Here is a 19,506-nt window from a genome sequence, read left to right as displayed (position 1 = left end):
GAAAAAAACTAATAAGAAATTCAATTAATACTAAATTCTGTCTCTCCATCAGACTACTACCTTCAGTCATTCTTCCCAGTCGCTCCCAAAATGGAGCAGTGAAAGTCCACACTTCTGACTCTGCCGTCCTCCACGGTACCATGTGGCCCTCCTCCGCCGTCGGCCTCTGGGCGCTGTGCGTGGTGGTGGTTCTGGCGACTGCGTCCTCCGCCGCACCAATCATCGGCCTAGACTCTTTCCTCAGCCAGCAATCCCGCAGCGACCCTCATGCTTCGAACGACTCCTTCCTCTCCCTGCCTTCCTCCATAAAAAGCCCTCTATCCCTCCTCTCCGACATCTCCCCCTCCTCCCTCCTCTCCCTCTCCCTCCCCATCTCCCTCACCCTCCACCTCCTCGGCGACTTCCCCCCCGACGCCCACTCCCTCCTCTCCGACTTCCTCTCCGCTGCCGCCCCCACCGCCTTCCAAGTCATCACCCCCTTCGACTCCCACCCCCTCTCCCACTCCCTCTTCCTCTCCCATACCCTCCACCTCGACATAACCCCCTCCCGATCCCTCTCCTCACTTTCCTCTCTCCTCACCCAAACCCTAACCTCAAGCATTCGCTCCACCCCTTCCTCTCTCCGTTCCCCTCTCCTCACCATCCCCCACTCCACCGTCGACGACATCATCCAAGATCACTTCCGCAAACAAAACCCCAACCCTAACCCTAACCACGTCCACCTCTACCTCCTCAATCTCCCTCCCCTATCCGATCCCAAACCCTACGCCTACACCTACTCCCCCGGAGAATCCTCCCCCGCCTTCACCAAATGCTCCGGCACCTTCTTCACCTCCGGAGATCGCTACTTCTGGATCGACCTCCGCGCCGGTCCGGTTGACTACGGCCCCGCAATCTCCGGTGATGGCGTCATCCCCCGCGGCGAGTTCCACCCCCTCGCCGCTGTCCACGGCCGTCCCAAATCCAGCAAGGCCTTCGCCGCCGACCTCGCCTCCCTTATCTGGAGCGCCTACAATGTCTTCCTCGCTCCCTCCCTCCGGATACCTGTTCCGTTCGAGAATTCCCTCACCGTCCAGTTCATCCACATCCACAGCGATTTCGATAGCACGGGTAGCTCCGGCCTCGATTGGAAATTGATCGAGAAGAGCTTTAGGTTTGAGACTGATAACAGCAATAATGGATTGCTGTTAGGAGATCAGAGGTTGAGTTTTAAGAATTATGGAATTAGGTTTTCAGAGTGTTCGATTTGCTCGTTTGCTATAGCGAGGTCGATTAATTCGTATACCTCTAGGTTTTTGTTTGATAATTATACTTTGATTGTGAGTGAGTATTTGGATTCGAAACGGTTGCACCAGATTTTGTTAGATTCTGGTGATGAGTTGAGGAAGCTGGCTGGCGTGCCGGAGGAGGATTTTGGTAGGGTTGTGCCTGTGTATGTTTTTGACTTGGATTACACTTCGTTGTTGCTGCTCGACCGGTATCATCAGTCGGTGGCGTTTAAGGACATGGTGATTGCAGTTAGGACGAAGAACACGCAGACTGTGAGTGATTATAGTTGCAATGGAAGGCATGTGTTCACGCAGACCAGGGAGCTTGAGCGCCCGATTGTTGGGTCGATTCTGCAGAGCATGTGGGGGGTGTCGCCGACGCATTTGAATTGGAGCCCTCAGCATAATGAGACTTTGGTGGATTATACATGGAGTATGGGGCAGACGCCTTTTGGACCATTTTCTGAGATGTTGAGTTTGTCCTTTGTGCAGAAGGATGCTGCCAGGAGGAATGTTCTGTTGACGTCGCTGAATTACAGCATAACCAGTGCGATTGATGTTCTTCAGAGCGTCGAGACTCATGGTGGGGCAAAGAATCTGCTGAAGCAGAAGCAGCATGTGGAGTTTGTCCAGAGGTGGAACTTTTTCAAGTACAAGCTGAACAAGGCTGTTTCTGCGATGTCGCATTTGGATTTTGAGAAGGCTCTGTTTTACTTGAGGTCTTCTGATCATGATCTATATGCCATTCATTCCATCGTCTATCACGCCTCGCAGGAAATAGAGGCCTCCCTTGAGTGCTTCGACGATCCTCCCTTTCCATGGGGTTCCGTGTCAGTTTCTGCGTCCGCTTTCCTTGCTCTCTCTTATGTTTATGCAAGACGGGACAAACTTTTCAGGAACAAAAGGAAGCAATTTTGATGCTCTTGCTAGAGGAGGACAGAACGGAAGTTTGTATGATTTTAAGAAAACACAAAAAACAGAACATGTATTCATTGTACAAGAGAGATATGCTGATGGGTTAAGTATTTAGATTCTTAAACTATTTACTCCCAGTTCAACCATACGTTTTCCAACTTTTTTCGTGCTGTGATCGGTATTGTTTTCTTGGGTTCATCTTCCCTCTTCCTTTTCAGTACTGTGACACTAGTTGATCATTGCTATATAGCATATCACTGATATGGGTATTAACAGAACATAAGTAGATTAGACATCCTAGAATTAAATCTGCAGAATTTAAGAGAAATAGGAGCCAGAAGAAAAAATGGACGAGGATATCTATCTAAGACAGAGCCAGTGAAACAGCCTTTTGTAGTTCGTAACAAGGTACATGAAAGAAAAACCCTTTATTTCTTGAAGTAAAACTGCATCAATTTTATAATCTTATGCTTTTTCGTTCCTTGGTTCATGCTAGACTAGTGTTAGCAACCATCTGACCGCAGTACCCCAAATACTGTCCATGCTGCTGTTGATCACCCTCTTGCTTGCAACGTGTCTTTTGCTTTCGAGTTGTCAAGTGTTAATTGATGTTGCATATTCTGGAGAAATTTATATTGTTACTGATGTGTTAGTGATAAGAATTTTGGCTAGCTGTTGCTTAGAAAGTACCGTGTATATCAGTGATCTAATGAATGATTACCTGAATTTCACAAATTCAAAATTCGTACTTGATGTTTGGTTTTTAACTTTGGATTAATAGATTGAATTTTGTTATGCCAGTGCAGAATTGAGGAGTGATCCATTTCATTTGATCAGTGTTTTGATGAACCTAACTGCTTCTATTTTGAATTTATGCACATGGTGCACGGTACTTGTGAGTTATTATTACTTGTAAATGTTAGAAATGTACAGATGATTTAGTGTAGTGTTATTCATATATAAATTGTTTATCACATTCCTAACTTCTCATAATAACTGAATAACAAACTGGTGGAAAAATGGTTTTATAGAAGTTATAGAATCCGGACGGACATTGTACAAAAGGAAGTTACTACTAAGAGAACAAAGTTGTTCATATTTTATATAGGTGTTGTTTATATGCATTTATCAAGTTATTAAATGTCATAAATACAAAAAAAAAAATAACTGATCAAGTTGAGGATTGGTCCCAGGTTGGTCAGGCCGCAAGCTTTGACGCAATGGGAACAGTGATTTTATTTATCTTTCTTAAATATATGAATGGCTCATTGCATTTGTTCCAATAAGGGAAAATTGTATGAAAGTGTAGGACACCTTGTTTATTTACTGTTTAGATTTTTTTTATTTTAAATTAAATTTTTCTCCAAAATATATTGGAACTGGCTGTCTTATGAGCATATTTTTAAAAACAAAATTGTTACCTAACCCCTCAACAGAACGCTTGAAGAAAATGAGAAGAACTGTTTCCATGTTTTTTTGGTTTTTATAACCCGTATATTTGGCACTAATTTTATAAGTTAATGAAATTTAAATGTAAGCCTGATTGTTGTCTTTTAATTTTCTTACTTTTTTCAGAAGTTGAATACAATTGGAAAATTTACAATAAATTTATTATAAACTTCTCTTCCTATAGTGTTTCATACAACACTACTCCCACTGAAATTTACCAATAAGCGAAATCATATATACACGTGGAAACTATCACCAACAATGTGATTCGCGAGTGGAGAGGATTGCATGATAGCACTATTCATTTTGAATTTACAGAAGGTAGAAAGGTAGATGCCATTAGGTGTATTTTGCTCGTTATCTTTTGTTAAAAGTAATCACTTCTATACTTGAGTTTACCTTCACATCTTCATCGCACCTCCAAACTATAGGACATTTTCATTCCAAATTTCTAACTTAGTCAACTTTGGATTTTATTCCATTAAGATTTTGTAAAAAAATTCGTCTCTAACTTTTTCTCACCACTTTTCACACGTGTTATATATTGAGTAATTGCAGAATTTGATTCCTAAAACTCATCGCATGTATTGTTTAAAGGTTATTTGTTTTACGTTCTTCGGACACGTTGCGAAAAGAGTCCAATCCATATAGCAACTACGCCAATGTTAGGATAGCAGAAAATCGCATTACAAATATTCAGAGATTAACACCTAGTCAACAACCCTTGCAAGAACACTAACATCGACAAATAGTGAATCATGATTGGATTAATAGAATATATTATTCACATAAAATTTAAGGCACGTATTAGGAAATTCAATTTAATTTCTGATTTTTTTGTATATAGTCAAGTTAATGTAGCATAATACATCATCACTTAGCTTCATAATTCTAGTATTCTTGAGGGTCATAGTGCTTTTTACAGCCATCTCAGTCACACTTTAGTGTCACTTAATTTCAACCGAACCTAGACTTCAATCCATCAAAAGAATAATCCTAAGTCTACTTCAAACGTTCTGGACAAGTCACTTCATCATTTTTAGATACTTCAAAACCTTAATTACAGTATATCTAATTTCTTGGTATTTGAATTTTTAAGATGATGAAAGCACAATCATGCTTTATTTCTTTGTTGAACCAACTGATGCAAAATATATTTTTTTTTTCTCTACTCATGCAATTTGTGATAAACATATCTTGTTTTTTTTTTCTCTCTAACTATATATGAATCAATACTGACAATATACAACTATGTTTAAGCTGTTGGTTTTACACCAATGCAAACTCTTCTGTCATTGTTTCTGGTATATAATATATATATATACTTGACATAGTCTATCAGAAGCAGAGTGACAAGAGGACATAGTAGGTCAATGCCACAGGCAAGGCCATGAGCATTCCTAGCAAGACCCTGTGACCAAAACAGCAACAGGTGTTGTCATATATATGCAAAGGTTGTCAAAGAAATATGCTAAGAAGTTTTACTGACCCTGTGCTTAAAATTCCTGGGTGGACATTATACTCTCTAGCAAAAACAAAAGGAACAATTCCTTGGGGTAGAGCTGCCTGCACATACAAAACCATTTCATATTAGTGATTATTTTTATTTTCTTAACTTTACATTTCTTTTATGAAAATAAGAGATGACTATTCAAGTTAATTGATAGTATTCACTGTCAAAGGAGTTTAAGTACCACTATAAAATTTTCTCTGATAAAGAGTACAGAAAAGAAAGTAATGATCACCTGAATGATTGCCACTTTGAGCATTCTATCTCTTAATCCAATCACAATGGAGGCTACAGCCATTATAGCAGGCCCAACAAGAAATTTCAGGCCCATTGCCACCATTGTCATCCTTGGCCCACATGCTATGATTCTGTTGTTTGATGCCATAAATAGACCTGTTGAAATTTCATTCAAGGAATGAGGAACAAGGCTTCATTATCCAACTCTTGATTTGTTATTTCATCAGTTCATAACAGGAATCCATTGATCTACTTTCTCTTACCTAAGCTGAAAGTTGCCATGCCTAGACCTCCACTGGCCAATATTTCTATTGACTGGTTAACAACATCTGGCATATCCACTCCCCACCTGCAATAGATTTGTGTAATCATCATTAGTTCTTCCTAAATTGTATGCAGTTATAAAAGAGTTTGTTTTCTATGCATTATTAGTATAATATTGGAATATTGTCTACAAATCAGAAACCATTATTCATATTACTTTTAAGATATTTATTGTAAAAAGGAATAAATTTACCATGGAAATTGCTGAATGGATGAAAATGTAAGAAATTTACATTGTTAATTAGTTAGTCTTAATGATTTCTATTCTAGCAATGTGAATTGGACTTCTTAGTGTGCTTACCTGAAATGTATGCTTGCCCAAATAAGACCTATGAAAGTTGCATAGGTATTAGGATTAATGATTAATTTATTCCCCACTTTCATAAGAATGATCAACATCCTCGTTTTGCTCTGTGTTCTATGTTCTTCTTCTTCTTCTTCTTTTGATTGTATCTCCTGAGAAGTCTCAGATTCTCCTTCATGCAGAAACCAAGAATGGAACAACATACATAAATAAACCCATTTTCAAAAGCAATGTACTAAAACCAAGATAATGCTTTTTACAGCAAAGCTTGTATCTAAATTTTGTTCCATATAATCACTCTATGGTGCATTATTTGTCTTTTAAGATAATAAACACCTTTAATCACAAATTGCAAAGGTGAAATGATTTTCTTTGTGACAAAAACACTCTTATCCAAAGAGTTAAAAATGCAGTCATAAGTTATTAGCGTATTAAGGTGAATGTCAAATATGAAGACAACACTATCAACATGAAGCTCAGACACTTCAATGACAGAACACAGTCCAACTAATTTGATGCATTGACAGTATGATAGTTTGTCAACTTTTAATTACATTTTAGAGGAATAGGTATTCAAATGGAATCTGATTGAGGAGAGAAAGAAAGAAAAGAATAGAAAAAAAAAGAGAAATTTAAAATAGGTTCAGGCCCCACTTTGATTGTCATGGATTACTTCAGTTGACTGAAAAAGAATAATTTATAAATACCTGTATATAATATAAGACATCAAGTGATTAAACAATGAAGAATTTATAAATACATGCAGGAAAATTGGAAGGAGAAAAAAAAATGAAGAATTTAAAGAGAGCTATATACATTTGTTCAAGAACCTGTCCATTTTTCTCATCCCTTTTTATATTCCATTCTTAGCATACTACAGAATCCTCTTTCCCTCAAGAAAATGTAAATGTTCACCTGAGTCTTGTGATGGTGGTGCAACAACAGGCATGGTCCTTGCAGGAATTGCAGCATCCAACTCATGAAGAAACAACAAGAGATTGTACCAGACCATGCTCTGGAGGAAAATAACCTGTGGCAGGAGAAGAGAAGCTTCATCTCTGTACATGGCCTTCATGAGAGGAATTCCAAGGATCAAAGTGTTGGGAAGTGTTGAGAGTGAGAGACCAGTTATGATCCACTTCAAACCCCCCCTGCCCTTGATCTTAATGATTGCTGTGAAGATCAGGAATGCAAGCAATTTCTGAACACAGTCTGCATAAACCAGTTTGAGGCTCATTTTGTAAATGTTGTTGGATGAAATGACTTGGAATGACAGAATAGGGACTGAGAAATTGGCCACAAATTTGTTTATGCCTGAACATTGTTCTGGGGTGAAGAGCTTCCACCACTTGACTGAGATGTAGGCTAGAACCATGGTCACATATAATGGGACAGTGGCAGTGACAACATGGTAGACATCTGCTAAGGAAATCATGATGCCTAACTAACAACTGTTGAAAGATTTAGGACATGATCTACAGCTTATAATATGCTATCCTACATGCTTTTTAGGCTACTTTGCTGATTTTTCAATTACTAGGATAGAATAATCTCACTAGGAGTAGCATAGAATAATCTATTTTACAAGATGCTTCTTCACAGTGACCTATCACCCTTTTCTCTATTCTCTCTCTATTCTTCTCCCCATGCCCTCATGCTTTTCTCAACCAAATATATAACCCTTTTCTCATACACTCATTTCATTTATGTCAATTCATCTATCATTCATTTTTGCAGCACTAAAATACAATCTTGGTTCCATCATCCTTTTCAGTCCTTCAGCATAAAAACTTCCACTTTCATCTTTTACAGTGTCTCTCTGTTAGACCAAATTGGTTTTTCTGTTAGTTTTTGTCACTAATTTTGACAGTTTTGTCACAAAATTCATCTTCTTATAGTATAGATTCTACGACAATGGAAACTGCTGAAGTTTTCATCTTTAAGTCGGCTCTGCTAGATTCTGTAATATAGATTTTAGTCAACATTTTCCATAGTGGAATAATTAATTTCCTTTTGTACATGTCTCTCCTCGTTTTGCAATAAACATCCTTGGTATGATGTTCTATGCTACACGAATTCTTTTATAGTATTTCTTCAAATTGGAATTAATTTTTTCAATTTGTAATTAACAAATAGATTGTTGCATATATTTTATGCTGCAGAAATCTGTGTTTAACCCTGCTGTATAGAGAATCTAATTGATTTTTTTGGGGATATAATGATTTTGTAATAATGCAATGAAAAAGAATAATAACCAATAAATAAAAGTGAGGGCATTTATGTTCACACGAGCTAAAGAAGATAGATTCTGATTTTGATCTTGACATGTCTTTGGATTCATAGATTCTTTTTGCAAAGGTGGCTTACAAATTTGCAAAGATTTACAATTCCATGCTCACCCAAAGTTCATAAATCCTAGTTAGATTGATGGCAAAATCCTGATCCCTTAATTTTGTTCTTTCTTTCTTCCAAAAAATTATATAAAAAGTTTTAGTCCTTATTCAGTGATAAATGATTTTACCAGAATCATTGTACCCCTTTTTCTGTTATAGTATAGTCTTCTTATTTTAGATAAGAAAATATGTAATTTTGATCCAATCCTTACTAATGTTCCTCTTCTTTGTCATATTTTAAATGTTTAAATAGTTTTTTAATGATATCTTGAATGAAAACATTAAATCTAAGGTTCATTTGAGTGAAAATAAATTTAATTAGATTAAATTGTGAATTTTTAAATTATTAATACTGAAATGACATGAAAAAAAGTAAGTTGGTCAATATAGGATATAAAATAAATGAAGGTGCAAATTCTTTTTTCAAAGTATGCAAGTTTAATGATTATATTTTTGTCAATATTATTGATATAACTCTTCAAATAATTATGATAAAAGTTGACAAATTTGTGATATGTTAACAATTTACGATTGAATGATAATGTGTAGACGACTTACTCAAAATATTCATGTGCCATGATATCCATTTATCTTCTATAAAAAGAAAGTTTTGAATGCAGAGAAGAATAAAGAAGTGAATTGTGAGTGAAGTAATGAAAGAAAGAGTTGGTTCAGAACAATGTGAAGAAGAATAATTTCCCAATTTTGATGAAAAGTGTAAGAATATGTGTTCCAGCAGGCAATTTGCTTTTCAGAGTGAGCTTTTATTTCGCCACAAAAAGAGCCATCACCTCTTTCTTTACTTCTCTATCCATCAAAGGTTTTTCTGTAACAGTTCATCACTTTCCATATAATGATATCACAGATAATGAACAACAATGGAGGAACTATCAGTATATGAGAATACCCTTTTTGCTAAAATGTTGCCAACAAGTTTTTTCATGCATATCTTGGAGGATTCTTCAATGTTGCACCCTTGCAGATTTGTCTGAGGGCATAAATCCTCAGAGGAAAGAAAACTTATTGTCTACACAAAGTTCTTATCAGAATGCTTATGAGCCACACAAATCACAACTTCACCATTAATCCACATTTGCAGGCTTTAATGTTTCCAATAAAGTTTTATTTTGCTTATAAAATATTTCATTTAACACCTTTTCAGTTTTAAATTGAAAAATAGAGTCTCAAAACAAAGAAAAAGAGTACATAATGATAATCAACTTAAGTACTATTATATGCATATATTTATACCAAGAATAGTATATATATATATATATATATATATATATATATATATATATATATATATATATATATATATATATCAGTATATTTTAAACACTCATCAGAAAAACAGTATTGAAAATTCAATAGAAAATTCAAACTCATAATATGGATAAATATATATAGTGTTGAAAGAAGAATAAAGAAGAATGGTATGTTTATATATAAACTCCTTTTCTCCATATGACTAACTTTTATTTTAGCTAAATTTATAAATGTGTGTTGAATGAATTATAAATTTTACCAACTATTATACTATTAAATGTCTTCATTTTAAGATCTTTTGCTGGATTTCAAATTTTTATCATACAAAGATTTTATTATATTTTTATATTATATTCATAATTATTTAATTTCAAAAAAATTTAGTCACATATTTATAATTTAATAATTAGAAAAAACATATGTTATACCCTTGTGCTTTTTATATTCTGCATGAGAGGCTTTTGACTATAACCCTACCACTTAGATTATGAATGCTAAAATATTTAGTCTTTTAAAAGCGATTTAATTAATTAAAAGCCATTTTTCTCGCGATTCTGTGTTAAAGAAGTAAGTAAATGCAAGGCTTTGCCTTCTTTTTCTTTGCCTATTTTTTTATTTTCTCTTTTTCCAATATATTTAGGCTTTGGGAGATTCATCAAACCACAAAATAACATTCCTTTCCCTATTTAAAAGCTTAAAAGTTAGGAACTTTGATTTATTTTTGCATCACTTTTTCTTAAGAGATATTTTTTTGTTTGCAGCTCATATAAAAAACCCTCTTTCTTCTAAAAAGAAATCATAACTTCTTTATATATATGTATATATATCGATTTGACATAACTTTTTATTTAATTATTTTCTTAATCATGGTAATTTAATTTTCTTAATATTTATAAAGTCATACTAATTTTGACCCTTATAGTTTTTTTAGTTGGCAGGGAAATATTAATGAAGGTGTTAAGTGGTGCAAAAAATCCACCTCAAGCCATGTTCCACATAATGATTCCACCACATACATCTACTTGTGCTAGTTAATTGGCACACACATAATAAGAAAAAAAAAAAGTAAAATTGTGTTGTGGTGCAACGACATTTAACAATTGAGTTTTTGAGTTCAAAAAAAAAAAATTAAGGAAGAAGTTGATGGACACTAGAGATAAGAAAGAATCTTAAGAAGACAACAATGATTTTCCCAAAGATGAAGAAGACTTTTGTAATTTTTGGAATGACGTTTGCATAAAATGTCATGTAAGAGGAGAACAATATTTAATAACCCTTTTAAATGTTTTCCAATTGGGGTGTCATGTAGGGACATTCAGATTCTACTTGCTTCATGCTTCATTTTATATCCAATATTTTTACCAAATAAGGGTCACATAGAGGGCAAATGAGATTCTCGGTTCTGTGGTGGGGATTTTTTCTTATTTTTTTCAACATATAGTATTCATTTTTTTTAATTACCTGTATTGTTTATTTCTACATGGTGTATATAAAACCCATTTTTGTTGGTTTATCTAACTCTTAGTTCATTATCCTATTTCAAGGAACAACTTTTTTTTTTATCTTAAAATTTATCACATGGGTGTTATTTGTAGGATTTGGATAATGTGACTAACTGAAGTTGAGGTAAACAAAAAGAAAAGAAAAAAGAAATTGTAGTTTCTAAGTGTTCTCATTAGGATTAAGAGACCCTATAAGCATCTTGTATGTCTTTTATTCTATTGGTTGCTTTCTTTTTGGTTTTCTTCAAGTTTTTTCTAATTTGCTTTTGATTGGTTTTTTCGGAGGTATTTCGATACTCAAATTAATCTTTCTTTATTATCTTTATTGATGATAGCTTTATTTATACTTGTATTTGTCTTAACGATATGAGTTCTAGAAAAGGTCAATTCCCTTCATCTTCTTTGGCACAAAGATAATTAATTGATTAAGGTATATTATACTTAATTTAATATGACTTACATTTTAATGGTTCCTTACGTACTTTTGGTTTCGGTCGTCAATGAGATATAACTTATTTTGATTTCAATTCGGTCGAGTGACATCATTAGGGTTAATCATTTCATATATGATGTATTGTTCGCTTTGAAAGAAATATTTAAATTACTTTTAATCTCGATTTCTAAGTGATGTGGAAGGCATGATAAGAAAATAAGCCCCTCCGTCGAGGTTTGAGGGAAATGTTTAGTCATCCTTAATGGAGAATTTAAGGAATCTATGGTTCGTTTGAGAACCTTGGTGTTCAAGGTAGGGGTGTGTGTATGTGTGTGTATGTGTGTGTATGTGTGTGTATGGGGGGGGGGGGGGGAATTTACCTTCAAAACACTCTCCGACATTCAAGCCAATAAGAGAGTTTGAATTTATGAATATAGTTGTAAGCATGAGTGACTATTGAGTAAGTATTCCTTTTCATATACTATGTTTATAAGATCAATATGGACCATGGACCTATGTTATCATTGAAATAATATTCACCTTAAGTGTAGTTAATAATAACATAATGATACATCGTCATAAATAATAACCATAATACCAAACTATTGAGATTAGTTATGATATGTGGATATCGTTCCAATAGATGTAGGTTTAGGTTGTTTCAAAATGAAAATACATAATGATTCTTTTTGGATCGTGCTATTTAGTATGTCTATTGGATCGGGTAGGGACATGACTAAATTACTTAGCACTAACATAATCAAATGAATCAATATGTGCTCTTGGTGTCGAGTATCTATATTGTTCACTAAGTAAGATCTTTTTATGAATACACATGTAAAGTTAAAATGGATAAGTTTTGTAACTATTATTAATTGTGATTTAGAGATTTATGTGAAGGAAATTTAGAAAAGAAGAAGGTTCGAATGAGTTAAATTTTTTATAGATAATGTGGATGACAAACTTAATTTGGAAAATTGTTAATATTTATGTAACTAAAAGTGTATTGATACAAGTTATATAATATAACAAAATTTTGAATATTTGATATGAAGTCATTGTGCTTTTTCAATCGATCGTTTGAAAAGAATAAATATATATGAAATAAATCTATATAAACAATGTACATTATTGTTAAGTTAGTTTATTCTTTTTTCCTCTCAATCTTTTATAGTCTCCTCCTCAAGCTAAGTAGCACCAAAGCATGAAGATGAGACAATAAAGATTTGATGTATGGAAGTAATGGAATTTAGAGGCTAATGGCTCTTGGTTTTGGTGTTGGAGTGAAGGTATGATGGTGTTTGATAGCTCTTAAAAGAGGTCATGCTAATTCTCAAGGAAGGAGGCTAGAAAAGACCACATGGGATGTTCTAGCCATCACTTTAGAGATAGGTATGATGGCACAATAATTTGACTGTATAACAATATTAATCTCAAAGTGAATTTACATGGGTGAGACACCTTTATAAGTTTAAGTGTAGAAGCAAAACCTTAAAAACATTAACTTTGCTTGGGTAACAAGGCTAAAAATCATATCCACTAAGAGGAGGACATGTGGTTACTATAATCCATTAGTAGAATGACATATAGCCACTACTAAGAGGAAATCATCTCCATTAGGAGAAGGACACTTGGCCACTACTCTCCACCAAAGGAGAACCAATCAAGTCATTGCCTTGCTTCCTAAGGTGGTTTAGGTGGATGTTAACTAAAGTCAACCACAAGAGGCTCTACCTATGAGTCAACTTAGGGAGTTGACTTAGCAAATATTTACAACTTTTCACATCAAACAAGGAAGGATGCTCCAAGACGAAAGACCCAAAAAAGCTTCCAAAACAATCAAGGGTGGTTGGAAAACACTATGCACCAACGACGAAAACTAGAAAGAAAATATTGTGCATTCGTAGACAAATGAAAATGTTTAACTCTTTAACCCTAGAAAGATATATAATGACAAAATGTCATTATATATCTCTTAAACTATATAATTATGATTTCTTTGTGAAGAATATATAACGACAATGTCTCTATTAATCATTGTTGTTTTTCAATTTACACATATAACAACGATCATTTGTAAATTTATCGTTAACATTTTTTCTTGATTACTCTATTGTTACCACTTCATTTATTACTCTGCCAAAGACAAAAACGTTATTATCAATTTTTGCACTAGTGCTTGGATAACTATAATATATATTCTTCTATATATTAAATTATCTATTTTTAAGTATTAATTATGTGGGATTTTATTTTAGTAGATGTTATAAATACAAGATTTAAAATTTTTCCAAAATTCGAATCGAGAATGAATTTTGAGAAATTGCAATCCATATCAATTAATATTTCGGTTTAACTTTCCTAAGTGCTCCATTTAATGTGTTTCTATACCGTGATTGATAAATTTACTTCTGATCTAGATAATTAATTATTGAAAAGGGTAAAAAAAATAATTTATATAAAACTTTGAAGACTAGTCTCATTACTACAAAATTATTAAATAACGATCAATTTTAGTAATTAAAAATTATATTCAAAGACTAATTTTTTAATTAAGGATTAATTTCAAGATCATTTTCTTTGATAACCAAAATATTGATAGTTAATGTTATAGTGACCAATTGAAATACTTATTCATAATAAAAACTATTTTAGTTACTAATTTAGAAACTAATTATCATTTTTTATTCATAATAGAAACTGCTTTAGTTAGCAATAATTTTTAATCTATAAATTAATATATAAATTAGTAACTATAGTCACTAATTATTTTTAATCACTAAAATTAATCATTATTTAAAGATTTTGTCAATGTGTCTAAACTCTAAAAAAACTTAAACAGACGGGTTTAGAGATTTATGAAGTGATACTATATTTTCTCCTATTCTTCTTAATCAAACTTGCTTTGAAGTTTGTAAGTGAGATTACTTGAAACTATAAGCTGGAATCACTTTTACTTATTCCTTCCTCGTAGTTACGGTGAGAAGTTATTAATTTAGTTTACATTTCAAACCTTATATAATAAAAGTCTCTTTAAATAATTCACAAAAAAATATAATAATACTACCCAAAATCATTTTTATTTACTAGAAATTTAATTTCACTTTTTTAATATAATTTTCCAGACATGGATCCAAAATATTTGGTGAAATTCAATATAACAATTACCTATTATCTTATTATATAATGGAGATTATGTTATATGTTCAATTCCTGTTATGAAACTCCGATAAATTAATTATCTTTTAATTAGCAAAGAAGATATTTTGTGTAACATCCAACATACAGTAATAACCATCAATTAGAATTAATTACATTGTATAATCAAGTAGTGCAGTCTTACACTAAAATCATCGTTCAAAAATCGAACGACAATAAGTATAGAGTTGATTTCAATATAATCGAATAAGAAAAGGAGGCAGGATCGAACGGTTTACAAACTTACAATACCGAACGACCACTACAAAACACTAAAATTAAAAAAAAATCAGCTGAACGACCTAAGGCTCGGCCTTAACTTCAATGTCCACCAAGTTCAATAACGTCTTCTAGTAATGCCTCACCTTCTGCTCACATCCACACGGATGATCATTGCAAAGACAGGACAAATGTACAAGGACGAGAGACAACACAAGAAAAAACACAAGGTAAGCTTATGTAATTTAATTCACACATCAACAGATAAAGTAAACATTCCAAACCACACATGAATCTAGTTCAATATACATATATATATATATATATATATATATATATATAAACATACGAACACTATCTCTAGACGGACCGTCCGGACTGTATGAATCTGTGTAGCTACAGGCGCTCTTGCACCCGGGTGACGTAGTAACTGGGATACACTCAACAGCTGCCACCCGAGGTTAGCCCTATCCAAAGTACCCCTAAGGACTAGGACCTCCTGCCGTTCCCACACATGACCTACCCCCTCTACGTGAGGACGAGTACTCACGGAACATCAGGATGAACTGCCAGCATTAGCATAACCACAGTCATACTTTACCAATTCCAATATTCAATACATGAGTCGTTCCTCCCTGGAACGCTCGTTCAAAATCCATAATCGTATATTCATCACATATAATGTTCACCCTTTATAATCTTTTACTTTATTCTCATTTTCATCATTAGTTACAAAGACCTAAAATAACGAACGTTCAACCCTTTTCAGAACGAGGACGAACGTCAATGATACGACCAATGATTCTTCCGTTCGGAACAGGATAAGACCAAGAGAATTACTTTTAGATTTGAGAAGTGGACTGATTAAACTAGGCAATCTGTGACGAATGGTAATTACCATGTGAGTCAGTTAAATGAACTAACTCTCTTGAGTTCAAACCAATACTTAAGAATTAAGTCGAGTATGGAGACCCCTAGGCCGAATCCAATACAAGAAAAAGAATTGAGATGTTAAGAATTATATTTAGAATAGTTCACTTACGGAAATCCAATGTTAGTAAATGACCGAACATGGTAAAAGAAAATATTACTAAAGTTGGACGAACGCTATTTTATCAAGGGTGATTATACAATAGTACGAGCGCTTGGTATAGGACCGAGCACTACATAGGACGGACGCTAGGTGTGGGACAGAGCGTTACTTATTACAACGCTAGGTATAAGACCGAACGTTACTTATTACAAACGCTAGGTGTAAGACCAAACGTTACTTATTCTTAAAGTACAAGATATATATATTATGCTTTGTTTCAAATATCAGGGTACGACTGTGTTAATCCGAACGCTCAATCATAGTATTTTCACATGATGACGTTCGTTCTCGACTAGAGTTCTTTCCAAATGAAAGAATTCCATTTTTAACAGTTTACTAGGGAAACCGAACAGTAAAAGACCGTTCGATGACGAGCGTACAATTTCTTAGAAAGAATTTCATATTAAATTTTTCATCTATTTCTAACTCAACATTTATCACACAGTTCATATCTTATAACTTCATATCAATTATCAATTCATATACTTTATAGGATTCATATTAACAATTCATACTCCACAATAATTATCCATATTCACAATCATACATATCAACCATCATCATACATAACAACCAGCATATACCTCATGCATTAAGTCAATAACGGACGCTCATACAACATACAAGTATCAATTAAATTAAATAAGCTTCCCTTATCTCTAAAGGTTACCGAACGTTCCCAAACGCAGAAACACAACTTCTCTACTACAGGTTCTCCTACCGTCAACGCTCGTTAATCCCAACTACAACAAGTGAACCCCGACACCATCAGATCTACTCATTTTAAGAATGGTGATCAAGGTACGAACTCAGAACTGAGTTGCATGCTTGGAAAACGAACGACAGAGAGCAGGGAAAGACTTACCAATCCAGCTTCACAAACCGAACGGTTTCTCTGGAAGCTCTTGTCACCGTGAGTCCTTCTATGATACCGGAATACTGATCGGAGAAGAGGAAGTGGTTGTGTTCTTAGAGAGAAGGTGGAGAAGTCGTAGACAGAAGAAGGAGAGAAAGGGTTTCTTCAGAAACATGGAAGGAGTGTGCATGCAGAGAGGGAGAAGCGTTTTTCTGAGAATGACTGTTTTGCTTCCAGCGCCGAACGAACGTCCTCTCTCTGGTCGACACGTGCTTTCCACTACTAATTCCTGACTCCTCTCGCCATGACACCTGGCGTCCGTTGTTGAAGTGTCGCGCTCTCCGAGTGACAGCAAACTCCACCGAACGCACGTCATTTCCGAGACCTGACATTTTGTATATATTTTAATCTTGAACTAGTATTATAAATTGAAGAAGCTAACAGATACTAGTGTATAACATATATATAATAGTAAATACGATTATATTAAGCAAGAGGATTATATTAAAAAGATACCCCTAATGAGGGTGATAAAATATATTGATGAACAAGAGAGGACAGAAGTTACAATGAATCCCCAAAAAGGTGATAAGTAACTTGGAACTTTATTATTTGCAATTTGAACCCCCAAGAAGTACTTTATTCTCTCTCACAAGCTCAAACAACAATGCCTGTTGCATAAGACTCAAGTCTACTCATCCTCCATCTAAAAGCGCACAAACCATACATCTTATGTGATGTCTCAGTAAGCATAACAAAGAAAAACTGAACACACACACGTACGTATATACATACACATGTGTGTATATCTATTGATGTATAGATATAAATATATATTCCTAGCAAGGCAAACCAACAAAGCAGTTGAGAGCGCCAGCATGGCGTGTGAGTCTGCTGACATGAGTGCCATCTCTTGGCTTCATGATGAGACCCTTCTTGTGTGTAATCTTGATGGGAGCACCGGAAGTGTTGAAAGTGGCACCGTTCATGAGAAGGTCCATGTCGGATTGCCACTGCCAGTTCTTCCAGACGTCTGGTGTAGCAATTCTGTGTGTGACCTCCTTTGCAGCGTCGTTGTTGGGAGCAATGAAACGGTTTCCTTGGCTAAGAATAGTAGGCCCTGCGCTTCCACCAATGGCGTACATCATCCAGTGAGTGTAATCGTTGTTAAGAACGTGGAAGAATCCCCATCTGCACCTTGGCATCCTCTGGATCAGTCCCTGCCCGAAATGGTTGAATGCCACTGTTATCTGCATGATCTTGTCCTCCGTGTACGAGTCAGTCGCACCGAACAACATCACATCGTTGTGTCTGGTCATGTGGCAGTTGGAGATGGTGATGGCTGTGGAGCCTTGGATCACATCGATCAGTCCATCGGCAGCGTTAGAGAGAGAAACATGATCGATCCACACGTTGGAGGCTCCGAATAGGGAGATGGCATCACCATCACTCCTCGTTCTCAGTCCAACGTGGTTGTAGGAGTCCCTGATCATGCCACCCTCCTTAGGCACAATGTTCTTAACGCGAATTCCGTGGATGATGACGTTGTTCGCGAACTGTATGGTGAGGCCACCACCGTCCTTGATCTGAACGTTGGCACCACGACCGTCGATGGTCTTGTCGGAGGAAATGAGAAGCTCCTGCTTCAGAGTGATGATCATGCTGCGTTGGAAGATGATCCAAAGTGGACCCTTTTGGGTGACGGCATATCGAAGGGTTCCTGGCTTAGGGTTGACCATGTCCTCGTCGGAGTTATCGGTGACAACGTAAATGGGTCCACCGAGCCCACCCACTGCGCGTCTTCCGAACCCTTTTCCGCATCTGGCCAACCGATACCTGTCGTTGGCCCAGTCTTTGTTGCACCTCCAGCAATTGTCAATGGGGTTGCTGCTGTCACAGCGCCCTCCAACAGGGTTCTTGGCCTCATTCAGTCCCCTCCTTGTTCTGTTTTTCAAGGCACGATGAACGTGGTAATTGAGCTCACCGGTGACCAATTCAGGAGTTGGCACATAGGACTGGAGAGCGATTTCGTGGGCTTCTTCAGCTTGAGCTTTGAGAAAGTCGTCGTATTTAGCAATGCCAGCCTCAAGGCATGGGATGGTGATGGCCAGAGTGACCAACAGGGTGAAGACAACCTTTGCACTACTTCCTCCCATGTTTATTGTTTTCCTCTGTTGATGTTTTTCCTTTTTCTGGTTTTGTGTGACAAGGTTGTCCAAGGTCTTGGGAGATCTCAAAGAACCCAACAAAGACCTTGGCAAGCCTGTGCCAGTTAGAGTAGAGAAGAGATAAGTGTTTGGCTTGTGGCATATTGGTTCGTGAGTTCATCCCTTTTATAGCACACAACTTCTTCACAAAACAACGGTAACCCTTCTATGTTGTGTATGATTCCAAATTTAGAACAAAAAATGTGGCATGCAAAAATAGTTCTGTTAAGTCTCGCCTACAAAATTATGCTATTTTTATATTTGAAAAACAAAAAACCATTATATCTTATTTTTCATCACTATTATACTAAATTAATTTAATCTATTCT

At 35.4% G+C, this 19,506-nt stretch overlaps 2 protein-coding genes and 1 pseudogene across 2 annotated transcripts; 1 reads left to right on the top strand and 2 right to left on the bottom strand.

Moving 5' to 3' along the window:
- Positions 1-55: 55 nt before the first annotated feature.
- LOC124831790 (uncharacterized) lies at positions 56-2,381 on the top strand. Its single transcript, XM_047305909.2, has one exon. The coding sequence runs from the start codon at positions 141-143 to the stop codon at positions 2,184-2,186; it is 2,046 nt and encodes a 681-aa protein (XP_047161865.1). The 5' UTR covers positions 56-140; the 3' UTR covers positions 2,187-2,381.
- Positions 2,382-4,774: 2,393 nt separating this feature from the next.
- On the bottom strand, positions 4,775-7,653 carry LOC124831884 (putative auxin efflux carrier component 8). The gene is made up of 6 exons (XM_047306012.2): positions 6,923-7,653; positions 6,005-6,179; positions 5,643-5,728; positions 5,378-5,535; positions 5,122-5,198; positions 4,775-5,043 (listed from the first exon to the last, which is right to left on the bottom strand). The coding sequence occupies exons 1-6, from the start codon at positions 7,440-7,442 to the stop codon at positions 4,971-4,973; spliced, it is 1,089 nt and encodes a 362-aa protein (XP_047161968.1). The 5' UTR covers positions 7,443-7,653; the 3' UTR covers positions 4,775-4,970.
- A 9,886-nt stretch (positions 7,654-17,539) lies between these two features.
- Positions 17,540-19,262, bottom strand: LOC124831451 (pectate lyase pseudogene; annotated as a pseudogene).
- Between the last annotated feature and the right edge of the window lie 244 nt (positions 19,263-19,506).

Source organism: Vigna umbellata, chromosome 4, assembly GCF_029865625.1.
Source record: "Vigna umbellata cultivar VRB3 chromosome 4, Vumbellata_1.0, whole genome shotgun sequence".
In the NCBI taxonomy this organism is placed as follows: domain Eukaryota; kingdom Viridiplantae; phylum Streptophyta; class Magnoliopsida; order Fabales; family Fabaceae; genus Vigna; species Vigna umbellata.
The sequence above is the reverse complement of the archived record's forward strand: the minus strand, read 5'-3'. Positions and strand labels throughout refer to the sequence as shown.